Source organism: Struthio camelus, chromosome 13 (genome assembly GCF_040807025.1).
Source record: "Struthio camelus isolate bStrCam1 chromosome 13, bStrCam1.hap1, whole genome shotgun sequence".
NCBI lineage: Eukaryota > Metazoa > Chordata > Aves > Struthioniformes > Struthionidae > Struthio > Struthio camelus.
The window spans coordinates 13,013,274-13,033,740 of record NC_090954.1 but is presented as its reverse complement, the minus strand read 5'-3'; the positions used below and the strand labels follow the sequence as shown (position 1 = coordinate 13,033,740).

The 20,467-nt window shown below is 43.9% G+C and overlaps 1 protein-coding gene across 2 annotated transcripts in view; it reads right to left on the bottom strand.

The window, feature by feature from the left end:
- Positions 1–18,956, bottom strand: part of GLRA1 (glycine receptor alpha 1) — a 56,625-nt gene extending 37,669 nt beyond the window's left edge. The window contains exon 1 of one of the 2 annotated variants that reach the window (XM_009685646.2): positions 17,529–18,956. In XM_009685646.2, the coding sequence (XP_009683941.2) occupies positions 17,529–17,584 (56 nt within the window). In that variant the 5' untranslated portion in view covers positions 17,585–18,956. The remainder of the gene's footprint in view (positions 1–17,528) is intronic. The other variant, XM_068959828.1, reaches the window with a different exon arrangement.
- Positions 18,957–20,467: the final 1,511 nt, after the last annotated feature.

Here is a 20,467-nt window from a genome sequence, read left to right as displayed (position 1 = left end):
GTGCAAAGCCTAGGTTTCCAATCCTGCAACCTCACAAATGCAATCTGTCTTTTTCTGCAAGTTACATCTGCATTAAGGATGTCTGATTGCTAGCTTTTTCATTGTTAAAAACTGTTTAATTTCTGCAATAAAGGTGTGAGATAAATTCTAGATCACTTCTAGTACGATGATCTAAAACTAGGATTTAATTTACCCTTTCTGTCTTTGCAATCCACTCACAGGCTGAACTTTATCTGAGCTAGTTGATGCCCAAAGATGATCTGACAAAGCGTGGACTGGGCCTTTACTGTTGCCAAATCCTGTATCTTGACTTGTCCTCGTTTCTGCTCTAGGAAATTTTACAAAGCTAAACCAGTGCATTTCACAGGTGACTGGAATTGTGGAGTGGGTGATTTTTTTTTAAAAAAGGAAAACAACACAGTGCAATTAACTTGCAAACTCAGAGGAGGAAGGCTGGGAATGGGAAGACGATCAATACTGGGCTGTAATACTGCATTCCAGTAGCGTGTCTACATGGCAATGAGTCTAAAGAAAAGATTTCAATTAAGCAGTAAATGACTTGGTAACTGAAGTCTCCTGCCACTTCAGCGGTGAGATGCCAGATAGTGCAATACACTGATTTCTTCTCATTAACTGTAGACAGATAAGAAACTGGAAAAATGAGGGAGAGGTATAGGAAGAGGCAATACAAATCTCATAAGCTTTAAGTGCAAAAAGACGATTAAAAACTGAAACTCCCCTGGAATTCATTTAAAAAAAAAAAAAAGGTGAAAGCACAGAAATTGGTGTTCAGCTTTACTGTAAATTCAGATCAAGAGCCCATTTGAGTACGTGTTCATGCTATGATGAATGAGCAAGTCTGGTAGCATTTCTTGGGAGCCGTTTTCTGATTCTAAGTTGCAAGTGGAATGAATTTCATGGTCTCAGTTCCTACAAGGAAGTAAATCTTTGCAAAAATTATGGCTTGTGTTCCCTGTGATCTACTTTTATATGCAAAATCTAATAAGCATTTGTTTAATTGATCAAAAATACACAGCAAGAACTTAGGCAGGGGTAATATGTCCCAAAGTGCTTTCACACAAACTGAAGTTGAGATTTCCAAAATGGAAGGGTATTAAACACTTGCTATAGAATATTTCAGTGGCAGTTGGGCATTCTGTCCTCTTGGGCTTCTCTTAAAATCTGCAGACTGCTCAGATGGAAAGAAAGTTAGCCAATGAGATGAGGATACCCCGCATCTACCTATGCATCTGCTAATATACTTATTGCAAGAACTATTTCCCAGATCTCCTTAGCTGGGAAAATTGCATAGGACTTAGCATGTACCACGGCCTAAGAAGTTTTGTGTCCTTATAAAGAAAGTGGATGATCTGCTGGAATCCGGAGCTGAGTAGAGAGGAGGGAAAGAGTAGGGGGGGGAAAGACTATTGCCTTCACTGTCACTGTAAGCAGCCACAGTGAAGAGAGCCCATGCCAGTGCCTGCAGAGGAGAGGATAAACTTTGGTTGTCACACATGGTTATACGACTTGTGCTGTCAGGGAAAGCTGGGGCAGAAAGGAAAGCAGAGGCAGATGCTAACAAACCAGAGGCTTTCTGTTGGTTCAGATGTGTAAACTCGTATGCACAACTTTCTCTGCGGTGCTGGAAATGCAAAGGGACAGACATCTGGAAAGTCAGAGGGGTTGTCATGCACAGCCTCACCAGCTTCCTAGGCATTCCTGGCTCTGTGCCCTCAGGCTTGCTATACTGGGAGACAGCTGATGAGCACCTAGGAGCGAGAACACCCTCTCACAGCCTTGCTGCTTTTTGGCGCTTCATGCCCATCCCTATGAACAGTTTCTGTGAGTACTTTTAGGGATGCGTTGACGCTGCTGGACGTGGCCTCAGGCCTTCTGATGGGTGTTTTAGGAGTTCTATTTGATACAACACACAGTAGTCAAAGTGATTTAGGAATGCCAGCTTCCGAGTTTCTGCCCGTTTGCCTTAATTACTGAACGTTTCCCTAAAACCAGTGCCTTGCAACAATTTCCCCCATGAACTTATATGGAGCCAGAAAGTAGGGGATGTGGGAACAGCAAAGCCTTTCCAACAGGCTATCTGGGCACCAGGCAGATGTATCTACTTTTTAGCCCAGAGGTGGTAATAGGAAACACCAGTGGAAGTTGCAGAGCCTAACCATACCGTGCTTTGGAGGGACAGACCGTACCTAACACAACCCTGAAATGTTTGGGCTAGGTGTAACAATTAAGCTTTGCTATAGCCATTCAGCTCAGGCAGCACATCAAAAGCCATCAGCTTGTGTTCTGCTCCAAGTCTCTCTTGGCTAGTGCCAAATGTGCTGCTTGGGAACTTTCTGGGATTTTCTCCATTCATTAGCTCTTATAGAAGCATCATTGGAAGATCTATACGACTGCTCCTCCCCTGGCCCAGCAGAAACAAGAAGGAAATCAACAAGCAATTTGAATGTTAGTGAAGACTGAAGAAATTGGAACTTTAGGGTGGGCTACCATGTTGATCATAGAGAAAATTTATTCTCTAAATAAACAAGAAGAGGTAAAAGGTTCAAATTATAAACTGTGTTTTTTCCTAAATTAGCCCAAGAGGTGTGTCTGAGCAGAAAGTGTCTTGGTGCATTTTAATAGCAGCCTGAGAAAAGAACTTATCTTATTTACGCTGATGAAATCCCTAGTGAATCTGGCCATCAGGAAATAATTATGGTATCAATGGAAAGGAACGCTTAGGAATACTTCAAAGGGTCAACACGCTAGTATAATCATTTGATATTAGTGCTGGTGTGTGAGCACTGAGCCCCTAGAATGTCCAACCCACCAGCAGGCATGTAAAGGTGAAAGCTGGTGCAGATGAACATTTAAGGTGCTCAGGACACCTAATAACTATATTCCCCAAAATGGAGCAGTTTAGCTTTGCAGGACACCTGTTACCGGCTTCTCCCCAGCCTACATAGGCACTGTCTCCTCTGTCTCTCTGCATTAGTTTCTGTTTCAGCTAAATGGGTGACTATAAAAAGGTATGTGAATTAGAAAGCGGCTCTCTCCAGGGGTGTAGACGTGTCAGCTTGCTCTTTTCCCAGCTACCCAACTGGCTTTTTCCTGTTCTTCCATTTTATATGGCCTGGGTGCTATAATCTCCTGCTTATTTGTGTCTGTGGCTTCCTGTCTAATTAAGTCTGACATTGCAAACTGCCCAGTTCTGGTGCAGTGCTGATACTGAGAACTATCAATATTTTTCTACACAAAGAAGAGATACCTAGGAACTTAATTAGCACTGGGCCTCTATTCTCCTGTCAAATAATTTAATTGTTTATCTTTTAATTCTGAGAGGAAAAATAATGGCTGGCCACAAAAGCATAAACTGTTGCAAAACAAGTGTTTACAGAGGAATACGTTTCTGCAAAGGGTGGAAGCATCGGGTCCCTGTGAAAGTAAACTGGTGCAACATCAGTACTTCAAATGAACAGCATTGGATTTATCCCTATAGTCGAGCTCTGTGCAGTTTGGGTGAAATAGAAGATACCCAATCACTTACCCCAGTTTGGTGCCACTCAGCAATGGTTTCTCAAGTGAGTATGTGGTTTTTTTGTTTGTATTTTTTTTTTCCTGGAAGCGAGAAGCAGACTACTGAGCTTGGCAGGGATGTGTTGGGAGTAGTGTTCAAGTGAGGTGATTCACACTTTTGTCCTTCAAATGTCATGTTTTCTGTAGGTAGGTATCACAAAGGAGAGGAATATTGGACGTAGTCTTTACAGCAGGCTGAGGTATCCAGCATAACTGTTTGCCCCATCATCTTCAAAGTTAGGCCGCACTAGAGCAGTGTGGTATCTTGGGGACACAAGGGGGAACTTCAGCTTGTTTTCTGCACCCTCGGATTGCCTCTATTCTGGCACCTTCAGAAGACAACACAGCTGTCTCATTAGGAATTCTTTTTGACTCTAGTCACTGCAGCTGGATTTAGGTCTGGATACCACTGAAATAGTGGTTTGCAGCTAACCTGACCTAGAATATTTGCTTGATAATGCAAGTTTCATGGCAAATCTCATTCCCATGGATGGACAGGCTTGGGAGGTGGCAGATAGAAATAGCTGCCTGTGCTCGTTATTTCGTGTACGAGAGCTCCCATGATATATCCATGTAGCTTTGGGACTGGAGCTAGCGCTTGTCTCACAAGCATGGGCATGCAAGGAGTTCGCAGCTCTTTTGGCCTGACACCCCTGCAAACCCCTCTTCAGGCAGAGGGCTGTGAATATCTCAATTTGTCCCTGGAGGGAATATCTGATTTGAGAACCTGCACAGTCCTGCTAGGCTACTCCGTGAGGCTTTGTCTGCTCTTGCTGTCAGCAGGTCTGAACTATGTATTTCTTATACAAATTTCTGCTTTCAAGTAACATCTACAACAAGAACAAAAGAACAACTTCTTTTCTGCAACTACTATCTCCTCTCAAGAGTAGTAGGACCAATTTCTGATCTTGGCAACCTTTGCATGGTTCCTACCCAGCAAAGCCGCTCCCTGCTTTAGAGCGAGCCAGAGCGGTGGCAGCGGTGGGGCCTGACAGAAATGGGGGGATGTTCCATGGCACCGCTTTCATGGTGCTACCACTGCAATGCTCTTCACACCCTCACGTGAGCTTCTGGTGCGATGGCAGAGAGATGCGCTATAGATAGCTCTCGGGTGAGCCTGTGACAGCTGGGGATGGTTACAGGAATGAGGGTTAACGACCTGTGCGGTGCCGTGGGGGTTGCAGAGAACCTTCCAGAAAGGCAGGCAGGGAGCACTGGCATCTGAGGGTGGCCCCCTGGGCAGTGGGGTCCGCAGTGCGACACGTCCAGCTTCTTCAGGCCGGGCTGTGCCCCTGCAGCACGGGGATGTGGTGTGAGGAAACTGCAGCACTGACCTGCCCAGCTTTGCTCCTGGACCACAACGTCTTTCCCACTGAGCAGGGAAGACTTGTGGCACCTTAACAGTATATGTATCTGTCACTAAAAGCGGTCTCAAACCGCGACCTTCACTCTGGCATTGGGCGTGGGATACTGTTGCACAAATGGCAGATAGTCACGGTGGGGCAGGTGAGCGCGAGGACCTCAGGTGGAGTGCTCGGTGGGACCACACGCTGCTGGGAAATCACTATGTGGTGCTGTGCTGCGACAGGTGCCCCAGGGCCCTGGTGCACCTGCAGTTGTGGCCTGTGAAGTCTGAAAGCCCAGAGTGTGAATGTTATGTATGCCTGTGTATGGACAACATTCAGTTCAATGTTTGAGCAAGGAGAAGGAAGGAAAGCAAGTAGGAAGAATGCTTGATCCCTGGATGGGAGGGTGAATGGGACCCCTTAGCATGATGTTTGACCCAAGTGTGTGCCCTTGTCTGTGTGCCATGCTAGGTTTATGGGAAGGTATTGAGGGACCAACTTCAGAAAGGGTTCAACAGCGGAAGAGGTGCCTCTTAGTGTGGGGTTATGCTTTTGCATACTGTTTTTTTGTGGAAATAGTATGAAAACTGAAGGAGGGGAGGTGATTTAAAAAAGAAAAGTCAGTAACAATCCATGACTAGGACTAAGAACAAATATTATACAGTTGTCTAAAATCAACACCAGTGTTGGTGGCCAGTGCCCTGTTGCCTATTATACCAGGTCTCTATGCTCAGGCTACCCCCGTAATAAATATTGCTGCTAGTTGAGTAAGGTCTCAGATTGCTCAGAGAAACAATGCTTTGGTGTGGCAGAGGATTTAGTTAAATCCTATCCTGTAGCACCAGTCTCATGAGAGCTAATGTTTTGGAATGGTGGGTGGGAGAGAGTTGCTTGAGGATTTCCCAAAATCTTTCCCTTGTTCCCACAGAGCAGGTGCCTCATGTCACCATGCCACTTGCTGGAGTCTGAAGCTGTATCCTCTGAGATAAAGCCTGGGGATGGTTTCTGTGAAGATCTTTAGTGTGCTGCTTTCTGGAATTCTTGGGCCTTTTGTCCTGAGGAACAGACCCCAGGTTCTCCCTGAGGCCGCTTGGATCATAGCACTGGGCAAGCAGGGAGAGCACAAGGTCTTTTGCACCGATTAAGGACCTCTCTGAGGAGCTTTAGGTGGAAAAGCAGGCTGCATTCTGCAACTTCAAGGAGAAAACATGGAGAAGTGTATTGATGACTGACTTTAGAGGCATTTAGCCTTTAACAGAAAACTTAGCCCTGTGACCATCTGATGACAATTGGAAATACTAGATGTTAAGATCAGGTATTGCAGAGGTTCTGTCAACTCCTGTATCGGCAACCTAGGCCTGGAATTCAGCAGCATAATTTCACTGACTCCAGCAGACTCTGATAAGAGGCATAGTTACAAAGAGAACAAGAGACAGTTGGGCATAGAAGTGCATCGTGTTGTCCATGATTAACTAGCGAGAGCCGCGTTACCCATGGCAACTCTTCCTGTGGGAAGGGGCTGTGCGGGAACGCAGCAAGGCCAGATGCAAGCCTGGCCACTAGTGCTTCTGATCCCATTCCCTGCTTTGTTCACTGTGGCTTTCCGAGTCATCTCCTTGGTCCCCGAGATGGTGCCTGTCAGACACTGAAGCCTCTGAGCGGAGACTTGAGCTCAAGAGTGCTCAGCCTGTCTTCAGTCCTCTGCTTACTCTGAGGCTGCCGTCTCCATCTTGTTCTTGGTGTCCAGAGGAAGGAGAGGACAAGAGATTTCCCAGTGAGGAGCAAAAAGGGCAGCCCTAAACCCTGCACCCAGCCCGTTTCCCGTTTCTGAGTGCATATCAGCATGCTGTCTTGAGGGAAATACTACCAGATGCTGGCCTGGGAATGCTTGGCAGAGATTGCAGAGATTTTTTTTTTTTTTTGTAGTGATTAGATTTGCTATCAAAATGAATAGCACAATCAATATTGGTATACAGTTCAATTAAAATGAATGAAATTCATTTTCTACATGTTTTTCTCTGCCACGTTGTCTCAGAATTTCTGGTCTACAGAGGTAGAAATAGATGGGATAAAAGGAGGAGTGCAGGTGTGGGGAGAGAAGGGAACCCTGACACTAAATTTTTGGTCTGACATGGTGCAGAGTAGGAGCTGAGAGTGTTGCAGGTGTGCTGGTCACACAGTGCTGATTGCAATCCATGTGATCGTAGTCAATAGGTGAAGGTTTCAATGCATCCAGTATGGATACAGGGTGTGCTACGGGGGTGAATTTATAAAGCTAATTTTTGTGATGGGGGAGAGAATTGGGATTTGGTTATTTACTTGGTTTATTTGACAGCGTACGCAACAGAGGCAGGGTACAGACCAGGATCTTGGACAGCACAGGAAGATGGTCATGTACAGCCAAACTGCTGAAATATAGGGTTCAGGACACTGAGAAAGGACATTTTGCCCTAAGAAACAGGTAATAAGTTACGGAGGGACCTACATTTTTTTTTTTAATTCATTCCTTGTTCAGAGGATAAAAAAGAAAAAGTAGGCTTGTAGAATAGTTCTATCTCTGTCCTATACAGTTGTGCTTTGTTGCTGTGAGCTGTTTAAACCAATTCTGGCTTTTGCACCACTAGTAGCTGCATTGCAGTAGCCGCAGGGTGTGTTCAGTTAAAGTTTTCAGAGCGTTTTGGGATCCTTTGGGTGAAAGGTCCTCTGCAACATGTTACCCCTCGTCCCTGTGCCGGCACAGGAGGGCAGGAGCTAAGAGATGCTTTTCCAGACGCCTTGAGAATTAACCCCCTCTGAGCATTCCCAGCCAGGAAAAACAGCAAAGACTTTACTGGATTGAAAAAAATCTCCTTTTCAGACTGCAGCATTCAGATGGCTCTGTGTTTCACTGCCACGTTTCTGCAGCCCGTGGCTCATACCCCATATGGCAAAACACCCTGTCTAGAGCTGTGAAACGTCCCGATTACATTGATTAATTCTATGGAAAGCCACCAAGCTTGGAACAATCGCTGACTCTGCCCGGACAGAGCACTAAGAAAATAATAAATGACCAGAATACTAGCTGGGGGGGGGGGAGAGGGGAGGGTTAAAAGAAATCTGCGTATTATATATAGTTGAGATAGGAATAGTGCAGTGAGACCAACAAACTGCATGGAAAGAGTGCTCTGTTGCACCCAAGATCCTTTGGCCCGTGAGTGTGCACCCTCACAGTACTACTGCTATGCACCCTCTCATTGTTGGCTTCCAAACATGCTATAACAAACCAGGAGGGAGCACTTATTCCAGCCTTTGATTTATTTTCTTTTACTACAGATAAAGCTTTCAGTGGTTGGCTTTTCAAACTGAGGCAAATTGTTTCTTTACCTCACGGAGTTTGTGTGTTTTTTTTTTTTTTTTCCTCATGCAAGTGCATTAAATTCAAAGTTTTGAAGCTGTGGATGTTCTCCCTGTTGACCTTCTTATCTATACCCTCCTCCAGAAGGGAGTACAGCTCTTGGAGCATGAGTAGTGACTTTCTTGGGATATATGATCCTAAGCCACTTATGTTTTCTTAATATGTTTTTGAACCTAAGAAAACGCATTAAGAAAACTATTAAGAAAAATAATGGAGAATTGCAAGTCAAGGCTCAAATCTTAAAACCATTTGTGAAGTAAATCCAATAAATACTAGCACAGAATCTTACATGTGCATATAGCCAAGAGTTTAAAAAAAAAGTTTATAATTGCATTTTTGTAGAAAAACAAAAGAAGAAACCCTGCAAAGACAAAAGCGTGTGTCTAGCTTCACACATTCTGAATATTCCCTTTAAAGTCAAGGGGACTAGTCAGATGTTTAAAGTTATGCACGAACTGCCTTCCTGAGTACAGTAAATAAAGGGAAAAATGTCTTTATAAGATGAGGCTTCATATTCTAGGTAAGAATATTCTGTTTGCTAATGTGTTCTTGATTTAGTACTTGGAGGGAGAGCTGCCGTGGGAACCTCTATTGACGTCAGGTTTTAGATCACAGGCCCGCGATTTCTCATAATTCTCTGACGCTTGTCTACTGTTCTTCTATCTATAGCTCTGCAGTCGTGCTATCAGTTGCAATTTCATCCGTTCAAATAGTTTGTTACAGCTTCTTTTTAAAAGTTGGTTTTAATTTAAGGATTTCTGCTGCTTGTTAAGACTGGATAAGAATATTGCAACTGCTTTTTCTTTTGTGATAAATCAGAGATGGTGTGAATAGAATTACTTTAAAAAGAATATGTCATCCAGTGCACAGTACTGGGGTTTTTTTGTCTTCTGAAACTTTACCACGGATCCTCTGAGAAGGCTTCCTGAGGTAACACGTACAACCTACCTCCAAAATTGTGGGTCCCACAGTAAAATTGGGGCTCTCTTTGTCAGGTTATTTTATACTGTGTAAAATGAATTGACCAATAGAGAATTTAATTGAATCGGAAAATGGCAAAATGATCCTAGTCATTGCAATGCTCTTGGACACATGCAAAGTGCAGTCAAATTGGCATAGGTCTGTGGAAATGTCCATAAAGCAAACTCCGTGCTTTGTAAAGGCAGCTAGAGATGAATGTTCCTCCTGTGCTGTCTGTGATTGTTGGTGTAATTTATCAGCTTATTCATGAACTATAATGAAATGCAACTTTTTGAATGAATGGCTAAGCTCTTCCTGGGAAGGCTTTTCTCCCCAGTGTGGCTGCCCTCTGACTTCGTTCTCTTCAGCTCCATGATTTAAAAACAAACAAACAAAAAAAACCTAAGTCTTCAACTCTGGCAGCACTGCAGGGCCTGCATAGGTGCAGGAGAGCAAGCTATACTTCATGGGGCTAATCATGCTGTTAGCAGATGATTTCTAAGCCCACAGCTCTGTGAGGGGGAGTATAACGGACAAGGCTGGAAGCTGGAGAACGCTTGTTTACTCTCAGGTGCACAGGGGCGGCAGGAGGGATGGGATGCACGCGTTCAGATTTGTAAGCCAGATCTTGGGAGCTCTGATGTGGAGAAAAAGATCTGTGTATATGTCAAGAACCATTGCCCCACCCTCAGCAGTATTCCTGGAGGGTAAAAGCAGTGGGAGTGAACAGAGAAGAGATTGTAAAGACACCCCATGAAAAATCACTTTCCTGTCCACAACCTGTCTTTGCAGTACTTACAACATGCAGGACTTACAAGGCTGTCTCGCCCAGGAATCTGGAGTATCTTGCTTCTCTACCCCCAGCTGCAATCATACATGATCCTACAGATCCTGCTGCAGTGAAGGGCTTTATCCATTTTACACAGGAGTTCTTGGCCCTTACAAAGCCACTTGGAGTTAATCCCTCTTTAAAGGGAGCTGACAGCAGCCTACCATCGAATGCTTTCAGGTTTTATACCTTGCCCATGAGAGACGGGAGAAGGAGGAGCGTGTGCTCCTTGGGGCTTTGTCTGAAGCATCTTTTTATTGCATTTTCTGAAAAGAAGGAATTAAAAAAAATCCGAAGGAAATCTGGCAAAGGTGAGAAACAACGAATTTTGCTGGACTTCCTGCACAATTTTCAGCTCAACTGCATTTTTGCTGCTGAAATAGATGCATGTGATAGTGATTCAGTCCACCATTGATTACATTTTTGGTTGCTAGTTATTGATTTGTGCTTGCTCCAGCCTTGCATGGGCTGGGGCTGGGGGACAGAATCTGCATTCTGGGCGAGCGATCGTAGGGGCAGAAATCGCTCATAGGTCAGGAGTGCGGGGTGGGGTGGGGGGGGGAGCTGCTTTCAGCAGCTTTCCGTCCCAAGGCACTGTGTGTAATGATTGATTGCATTGCAAGCCCTGCTGTTCCATACATGTGACATTCCTTGTCTTGGCAACCTCTTGGCAGTTTTTCCTCTTTTTACCCACCTCACAATGAGGCACTGATAAAAACAATGGAGATCCCTGGAGGCTGTCTGCTAAGGCATTTGGGTTTTGATTGTCTTTTTCTCTAGAGAGCTGTGAGCCACAGTGGAAGGATGAAGAGGGAGGAATCAAAGGGAAAGCAGGTGCAAGTGTGTGGTGGTGGTGTTGTGTCCTGCTCCCCCTCCCCCCCCTACCCCCTTCCCTGATTTTGTGGAGCTTGGTAAATTAAGATTTCTCCTGCTTTTCCCAGCTGGCATTTAGGTCCAGCAGAGATGTATTTACAGGATGTCAACTGTGTCTGTGTACCAGCCAGACGTGGTACAGTCCCAAAATCAGCAGCTTACCATGGTGCATTATATGGATGGAATAATTGTCTGCATAATACGGTGTGCTCAGTGCATGTATATGACAGGTGCATCTATTTCCATCTATTTCTGTTCTCTGCAAGCCCTCTCTGTGCTCGGGCCTTTCTGAGGGGTACAGACATCATGTCTCTGTTTCTTCAGTCTCTGAGCATCCAACCCCTGAAGTACGAGTAGAGATTTAGCAGCAGTTTGGAAATGCTATACTTAATCTATAGCACCACTGGGATCAAAGCATGCAGACCTCTAGGACTGGATGAGCTGGAGTAAGTCAGCAGGTTCCAAAGACGTTAAGGGGACCATGTTATTTTGCACCAGCTAAGCATCACGGCTAAGAAATACCAATGTAATCCCTCTCCCTTGTGGGAGATGGTCTCTGTTGTTTGGCTCTGTAAAAACAAAAATGAATTGTTTGGATAGAGAGAAGGAAAGGGAGAAGATTCAAACTCGTTTTGTTTCATCAAGGGAAACTGACCCGCTGAATCAGCAATATCTTATTAATGTCAAGTGCAATGCAAAAGTTGCCTTTTCTGGGGCTCTGCAAGTAGCTCTAGCAGGCAGCAGTCAGCCAGAGAAGGTGTCTGGTCATGGCTGCTAACAGTCCTTTCAGTGCGACACACTGGAGCCGGGGGAAGAATTCCTGCTTTTCTTGTCTCTTCATTTTTTTTTTCTCCATTCATCCTGAGACCCGGATGTTAGCATCTTTTTTTCCAAGCTAAAATTATCAAAAGCACTTGGGATGAATTATTTGTCAAAGTCGGTGAATCAAATCATGGTGGGGAGGGTATGCTAGACTTTTTTTTTTTTTTTCCTAAGTATGTGACAGAATATGATTGAGCCCTTTTTCTTGGAAAATGTGGAGGATACAAGTGTAACTGTACCATGTAAGAATAGAAATCATTCTGCTTTGGCCAGTAGACAAAGTTCAATAGAAAGTAGGCAAAGTAACAATAGCAAATCAAAAGGGTAATATTCTGGAAGTAGTGAAATCCTGATTTAATGTGCCACAACAGCAAGAGCCGATATAGATGAATAAAATGGATACAAATCAAAATGCATTATCAGCCTATCTGTCTTCCTAATATTAGCCACTTTGGGATTCTCAGAAAAGCTGAAGGGTTACAGAAAGTGAGCGAGTGAAACTGAGTGAACAGATTTAGGTAATTTGACATATTTAGATGTGGTTTTGATATAGCAAAAACGAGCGTGATTTATTTTTTAAAAACCCTTGTCTTTCATCAGTCCCTAAATAACAATTGTATTTCAAAGATGGTCTGACGTTTTACTCTTAACATTGAAATTTGGAAAGCCTTTAACCTGCATTCGAGGATGAAATGAGAACAGGCCTCACTGCTGGTTTTCTATCACCAATGAATGAACAGTGATCAGTGTTGGAATAATAAAGTAATTTAATTCTGGACATTGATTCAAATCTTAGTTCAGATGCTGGGATCCTTCTCTGTCCAAGTCAGCTCATGAAGGTCTGGTGAGATAAACTTTATAAGCCAACATGGAGAGTGAGCAGCGGAATTGTAGCATGCTGTTACAATTTTTAGCTTTTAAGCGCTTTCCTTTTTGGCTCATGTCACTCGGTGCTAGTAGAATGAATTTCTTAGTCTTCAGACTGTGGTGTTCAATCCAGCACACTTAAAACACTGAGTCAGAAGGCACTCTGCTGCTGATTTGCTTTGTATATAAGGCTCTCTAGTACCTCTTTCATGGGAGAATAGGAATGAAGAGGGACCAGACTGCCATGCCTAAACACTCGTTCTTGAAGAGAATCTTCATTGACGATTCACATGATGTAACGTTCCCACATGTAAGGGCAGCATCTCCCCATATAATGAATCTGATTTCTTTCCAGAAATAGCTCAGTTCTGGTGTCTGCACAATAAATGTATGTTTTGCCAGTGGGAGTTGCTGCAGAATAAGATAATGCTCAGTGGGAATAGAGGTGCACTGCCAGTTTGTGTTATCCAAAATCTGCACAGCACCAGTGCCTCAGAAACAAAGGATATTTTGTTAGTGCAGGTGAGAGATGACAGCACTTCTGGCAATGTTTTTGTCAATCATCTTGCTCATATACTGTTCTCTTGCCCTTTGCATCTACTATAAGGAGGGGAGTGGAAATGGTTTCTGTCCAGACATCTCTGGGGCTTTTTTTGTTTTGATCTATCCAGAGAGCAGATCTGGAGTTGTTCTGAGGCAGCTGATCAGGGAGGAAGATTAAGATTAGACTGTGTATCAGAAAATGTTCTGTGTACTCTGTGTTAATTTGTTGTAATCGCCTAAAATGCGAGTGAAATGTTAGCGTTTGTGTGGATGGAAGTGTGTATAAAGTCCATGCAAAAGGCAAGGTCCCAAACATTTTGCTCTCCTAGTGGGACGAAAACAAGCTAATCGCTATGGAATGATTTATAGGTTTTAATAGTTTTCTTCTTGGTAGAATTGTCTACCTTATCACATTTTCAAGCCTTGAGTATGTAACCCTTTTAGCAGGGTTTCTAATTGAGCCATTATAGGTTGCAGACTAAAAAAGCTAAAGAGTGACTTTAGCAAAGCCTTAGACTTTATGGTTCTAAATCATTTTTTATTTCACGGAGGAGCTGACAGCCTCAGAGCAGAGGTGCAACAGGTTATGAGGCACAACTTCTAGTAGATTTTAGTTAGCATGAGGAAACCGCTCTTTACTACAAGGAGAATCTGCCACATTGCTTAGCTTGTGGCTCTGGAAGTCTTTGGTTAAGGCTTCATTCACAGGTATCTCTGCAATGCTATTTAGCACTGCAGAGGTACAGCAGAAGGTTTGGAGATGCATACATTCTTGCTCCCTTTTTCCTTCTTCTGCCTTCACTTTTACTGTATTTTCAAGGGACTGGAATCAGCAGCTCTCCAATAATCTATATTACTTGTTAAATCTATTTTAGAAAAAAGTGTTTTGCTTTCCACAAAATTAATGGAAGCATCACTTTCAAGATGGCTTCTTTTTATTGCTTTAAAAGCTGAATTTGGGAAGAAGCTCTGTTATTGAGGGGTGGGAATAGGAAAATGCTAATTAGAGCAACCCAAAAGCATCTGAGCTGGCAGCAACTTTCAGCCTGTGAACCTCTCAAAGCAGTAGCCTTGAATCACTCTTGCTAGCTGACAGATCGCTATTCAAAAGGGGCCCACTCTGATCTCCGTTCAGTGGAGGTTGTGCTGCTGATGCCTTATTTACAGAAGCGTAGATATGATAAGAAGTGAGCCCAGATCACTTCAAAGACTCAAAGGGCATAGTCCACTCAGTTAATCTGCAATTCTAGGTTGTCCTTATCTCCTAACCCATACAGGGGACATTCCCACTCTCAGGCTTCTGCTGCGGTATTTCTGCATTGCTGCAGTTAATAAAACGCTACACTATAACACGAAGTCCAGGCAAGGTTATGACAAGGCAGATGCAGCTTTTTACTCCACTTCAGGGAATTAACAGCTGAGCTGGAGTATGAATATACAGTGAACGTAATTAGACTTTGGGAGAACATTGTATATGTCTCCACAGATATAAGCAGGGTATCTGGAAGTGCTTTCCTAAGTACTGTCCAGTCCATTATTATTCTCAGGAAATAGCGTTTCTTCTTGCGGAGGTCTGTAAGGAATGATGGTTAAGCGGCCTGTCTGTCAGAATAACCATTTCATCTCTCGTTCCCAATCCTGTTCCCATCTCTGCTTCTACCCAGATTCTCAGTAAATGTCTTAGTCACAGTTAAGTGACCGCAGTTTGGGAAGGCAGGTAGCAAAATAGGAAATGCTTTTCCATAAAGAAAGGCATGTCAGAATAAGCTGCTTATGGCAAATTCCTTCTAAAACACCCCAACTGTAACAGAAACAAATATTATATTGGCAATACTGTAATGTTTGCATTCACACACCAGCTGTTATTCTTTCCCACAGGGTCTTGTTTTTAAAGGCTGGCAAAGGACGTTCTGGTTAAATAACAGATCTAGTTTTATTTCCTATATCAGCTGTATCTATTTTTCCTTTTGGACCTAGGCTTTCTTTAAATTATTATTTTGGAGTGTACGTGCTAACACAGCACGGATACTCTTTCCAAAATATTTTTGACAAGCTGACAGTAAAGTATGGTATATCCTATAATTTAAACTGCACACTTCTATTATGGATTATTGGATTATCAGCTTTGTTATTGTTTTGTTTAACATTATGTAGGACAGAGTGTCTGAGTAATTGGGACACTAAATTTATGAATCGCTGTTAATGAGTAAACTTCCTCTTACTGAAATAGCGAAGCTATTCTTGGACTAGAAATGCTGGTAGACTTTTGGCCTCTAATAAATTGAACACACAAGAACACATGGGGTGTGTGGGGGGGGAACACTGCTTGGAGTGAGTTTTGAGCGGGAATTATTGAATTGTTTCTTGTTTGAAACATGATTGTGATTCATAAAGCAGTTTAGTTTTGACATTTTCCAATAATTTAATTAAGTTTTGAGAAAATGTGAAAATGCCTTATGTATTCCAGGAAACATCAACTTCCAGAAATACCTTTTGTAGCTAACGTAGCATACATATATGTGTGTGTATATATATATATGTACACATGTACTCAAACAGCATATATGTAATATATAACAGTATAAACATTAGAACCTGAGGAGTATGGTTTATCAAAGTTTCGAATGCTCAGGACTCTGTTTAGAATCTATAGGTGCTCACGTGTGTTGTGTGATACATAACAACAGTGTGCATTTTAGAACAGGATGGGCAAGATAAGTATATATCAACTTCAATTGTTCAGGTAGTTTAGAGGAGAGCCTGTCAGTCTCTTAAATGCTAAAGCCATAGGAAATTCAAGTTTGGAGATGCTCCTTTTGTTTTTCTTGCAATCTAATTTATTTCTAGACAGCATTCCAGAGTATTTATGACGGTATGAAGGGATGCAGCATGTCTCATTTACTTTTGACTTTTATCCCTTTGCTTGCTTAAATTAAAGGGTTTATTGTGCATATATATGCTTCCTTTTAGTCCACCACACTATACTGTACAGTGCTGCTATAAGACTTGCAGCTGAATAAGACTTGAAAGGATGGTTCTGAAGTACTGAAGGTTGTTCATTGTTGTTTGAATTCTGGTGATTTTTAGTTATTTCCAGAACTTTCTTTGTTTTTCCTAACAAATACTCTGCGCTAAGTATGTTCAATTCATTCTACAATCTTGCTGTTTTTGTTTTTCTGTGGAATTACAGAAGGAGGAAGTGGAGATGCCCCAGTTCTTATGCTTGGAAAGACAAGCGTTCATAGGGAAAAAGACCACCAGCTAGAAAAGCCTTGCCAGTGTCAGCAAGTATGCAACTATGATTCATATAGTAAGTATTGCTCTGGTAAGGTGTGCTCTATAGATAAATAATGTCCTTCCTTTCACATTAAACTTTAAGATGAGGCTTTGCAAGATGTAGAGGAATCCATGTAACTGAAATGAAGCCTAAGACTGAGCACTTCAGGTCATGACAGAAGGCTTTCTTCCAATTGCATGTCTCTGATATCCTCACTACCGCAGACTTCATTATCCATGCAGATACTGAAAAGCTTCTACCTTCCACCTCTTGATATTTTTCTTTGTCTATTTAATAAAAGCATTACAGGGCGGCATGGACAAGAAACACTTCTTTTAGATAGAAACTGCTCCTTCTCTTTCCTTAGCCCTTAATGAGAAACTGAATGCATGTAAACCAGAGTCAAAATACAGCTACTCCAATAATGGATATAATGGCAAAAATGGTCCTGCCATCCCTTTTGATTTTTGTTTAGGTTTAGTGAGGGAACGTCTTGAAAACTGCAGGAAAAAGAAACAAAGTTGGGAAGGAAGGTGCCTATTTCCAGGCTTTCGGTGCCTGTAGACATAGCAGGCTAGTGAGATGGGGTGAGCCCTCCTTGAAAAGGAAGCCCGCAATTTCTCGAGATAAGAAAACTGAGCAGTGAAACCATCCCACAGAACTCACCTTAACCTGCAATCTGAGGATGGGGAGGGGGTGAGGAAGAGATATTTGCCCGGGCAAATTGAAGTGTAGCGTTCCCAGCCGCCACTAGTTGTCACTTTGCAACCAGTCGGGGTCGGTGTTTTCAGCACTGCGGTTAGCAAGATTGCAGTGCTAATTAAACGGAGTAACTCCTAAAGCTGCGGAAAGTCCCGAGCCCAGGGCTCCGCAATAGTCAGTCTCGGGCAACCAAGAGGAGATGAAAAGGCAGCTCGAGAAAGGCGGAATGCAGCCGGGCTAGTGCTGAAGCCATACCTGCGGGCTGTACCCTGAGCGGCCAGGGTGGTCCAGCCAGGCAGTGCCCGTTGCGCACACTCCTCCCGCAAATACAAGTCTTACCTGAAGAAAACGATCGTCTCCCACACGTAGACTCCGAGCGTGTTGACGTTGCACATTTTTCCAGCTCTCACCTCTTTTTGTACTCCGTGAGGGGTGGGCCAGTGGGGTTGGCCAATAAAGTAAACGGCACTTAGGGAGAAATGGTAAGGGAAGCGAGCCACCCTTCTCAAAAGCAGGCTGGGGCGGTGGGATGGCCGAGGCAGGCGCGCCCCGGTCGGCACCCTGGGCAGCGCCGAGGCAGGAGCCTCCGGTCAGCACCCTGGACAGCGGCGGTGCGCGGCACTCCGCGGGCGCCTGGGGAGCGGCCGCCGGCTTCACTCCGGCGCTGCTTGGCTCGTCCCTCCTCTCCGTCTGTGCCTCCGCCACTGCGGTAGTGCTCGGGGCTGGAGGACCAGGCTTCTCGCACTGAAATCTCCCTTCAGCGGGATCCTGTTCCGGACATCAGGCTGGCGAGCGGAGGGAGGAGATGCAAGGGGTTTGCCATCGGTGTGGCGGGAGTAGGGGTGAGGTGTAGGGGACCCTCAAAAACCCAGAGCTTTAATTTCTGCTGCTAGCCAGGGTGTCTTCCTAATTAAATCCAAAGGAATTTGTCAGTGTGGAGCTGTGCTGCAGTCCTGGTTGTGTTGCTTTCCTGCCCGCCGTTTGGCTGCTGTTGATTCCTGCTTCCTGGGCTATTTTCCTTCTGAATAAGTTATTGCTGCTGTAGGGAAGGTGTCCCATTGCTCAGGGCTAGAGCGGAGGGGAGTGAAGGGGAAGTTTCTTGGGAAGCACTCCCATTGCGCTCAAAAAAAAAGTGACTCTGTGTCCTCCTAATGCATTTCATTTCCCCTCTGCCCTCTCTCCCCTGCTAGGACTCGCCAGATCTTGGGAGTTTCTTGCTGCATTAATTTACTAAACTAAAAAAAAAAAAAAAGGGGAGGGGGAGGAGGAAGAGAAGGAAGGAGAGGGGAGGGGGTAACCCAGCCTCTCCAGCATCCCAAGGCCCTCCTCTTAGCAGTGCTCATTGGTCTTAGGACTGAAAAAAGTGCTGGAGGACGTGGTTGGATAAAGGCATGCTGTTCAGCGGAGGCTGTTAACCTTTAAAGCGCTGATATATTTTTGACTTATTTCAGGTTTTTTAACCTAGGTCACTATCCTTTTAAGAAGTCTCTGAAATCGTCTCCCTTGACAGGGCAAGCGTAACATGCCTTAAGTCTCCACCTCTTGGAAGATTTGCTTGGCTAGCAGCTGCTATGAGCTGCTGTTGATTTATAAGGAATTTTTTTTTTTTAAATTTTCATTATATTTTACCTTTTTTCATTTGTTTTTGCAAAGAGATGTGGCAAACACCAGAGCTACCAAGGCTGGAGCAGGTAAGGAGCATTTAGTAGTTTACTATTGCAGCCCCAGCACCCTGGGCTCTTCCTGTGCTCACAGGGTGCTGAATGTGGAGGGCTCCGGGGAAGGAATGTGTTCTATAGCCACAGTGTTGGTTAGCAGGGCTCTTTCACTCTGCATGCCTTCTGACTGATTTTTGAAAACTGAAATAAAAATTTAACACTCCTAAATCATCTAGAGTTTCTTCATTCTGTCTTATGCCAGTGTAATGAGATTTTTCTTTCTTAAGTTGTGCGTTACTTACTTGTTACTTGCTCTGTAAAACTGCTACAGGACAAGCAAAAAGTCTCTTTTAACCCCTTTTTAGCTACTTTCCCACGTTCAGGTGAAGGGACTGCTTACCCCACCACTGCTTTAGCACCCCAGACTAGAAATTAGCTACGCCTTTCTTTTCAGTTTCAGCTGTATCTCAGAAGACCTTACTGTAGTGCCAAAAAACTGACCTGATGATTTTGATCCTGTATGTGTTTGTTTTAAAGTGATGTATTTGTTTAGCCTAGTGATGGGACAGAGCTATTGTTTGGGTTATGTCATTCAAAAGAAAAGGGAAAGGAAGACCTGCTTGGTTTCTAGCCATTTTTAGAGAAGGAAATTAATCTGACTTACTGCAGATACTGAGTCTCAGTGTCTTGCTAGATTAATAGCAGACTCTGATTTGAACTCGTGGTGACTCTTGGGGATGTGGCTCTGTGTAGCGTGTACTGCTTGCTGGATCCTCAGTGTACTTTCTGTCCTGATATTTATCTCCACGTGGATGAGCTGCTGTCACTGTGCTTTTCATTCCTCCCCACCTCCCCACCCCATGTGCTGGCAGCCCCGAGCCACGAATGCTAACAGGATCTGCACAGCAGGAGGGAAATGGAGTTTCCTTGCATTTGTACCAAGAAAGGAGACCCAGGGGCAGGAGGTAGAATTGTCTCTTCTCATCTGTAGGTTAAATCTAGATGCTAGTTAACTCACTGGCTCTCTTAGAAATGAGCTTTGTGAGAGATCTGTCTCATGCAGTTTCTGCCTTGGTTCTGATGTCCTTTGTATCAAAGGAATTTGGATTTGTTTCCTTTTCTCTCCATGTGCTCTCTTTGCATTGCATTGCGTTTAGGAGAGGGGGGGTGGCTTTCTGTGTATGATCAAGGAAGCAGGTGGTTCTCTGTGTAATGCAATAACGCTGCACATTCCTTCTCACTGAAGGATCTCAGAACTGCTTTTCCAAGGGGAAGAATTTACCTGCTCTGCTGTTATCTCTTCTGTTGATGTCAGTGCCAGAGTTAGTGATTTGCTTGGATTTGGAGACTTTTGTCTGCTGTCTTTGAACACTTATTGTTACTGAGGAGAAATAAGGACATTACTTGTTTTGTTTGGCATGTGGGCAAACAGAGGCAACGAAGGCTTGCAGCAGTTACTCAGATCAGGTCTAGGCATCAAAGGCAATTTAGGTCAGGGAGTAACGCCAAAACAGATGTGAGTTAAAGGATGCAAGTTTTGCATGTCTTATCAGGAAAGCCCCGAAGGTACCTGCACCTTTTGCCTTCGGTGTTTTGCTGTAACTGGGAGAGGAACATGTC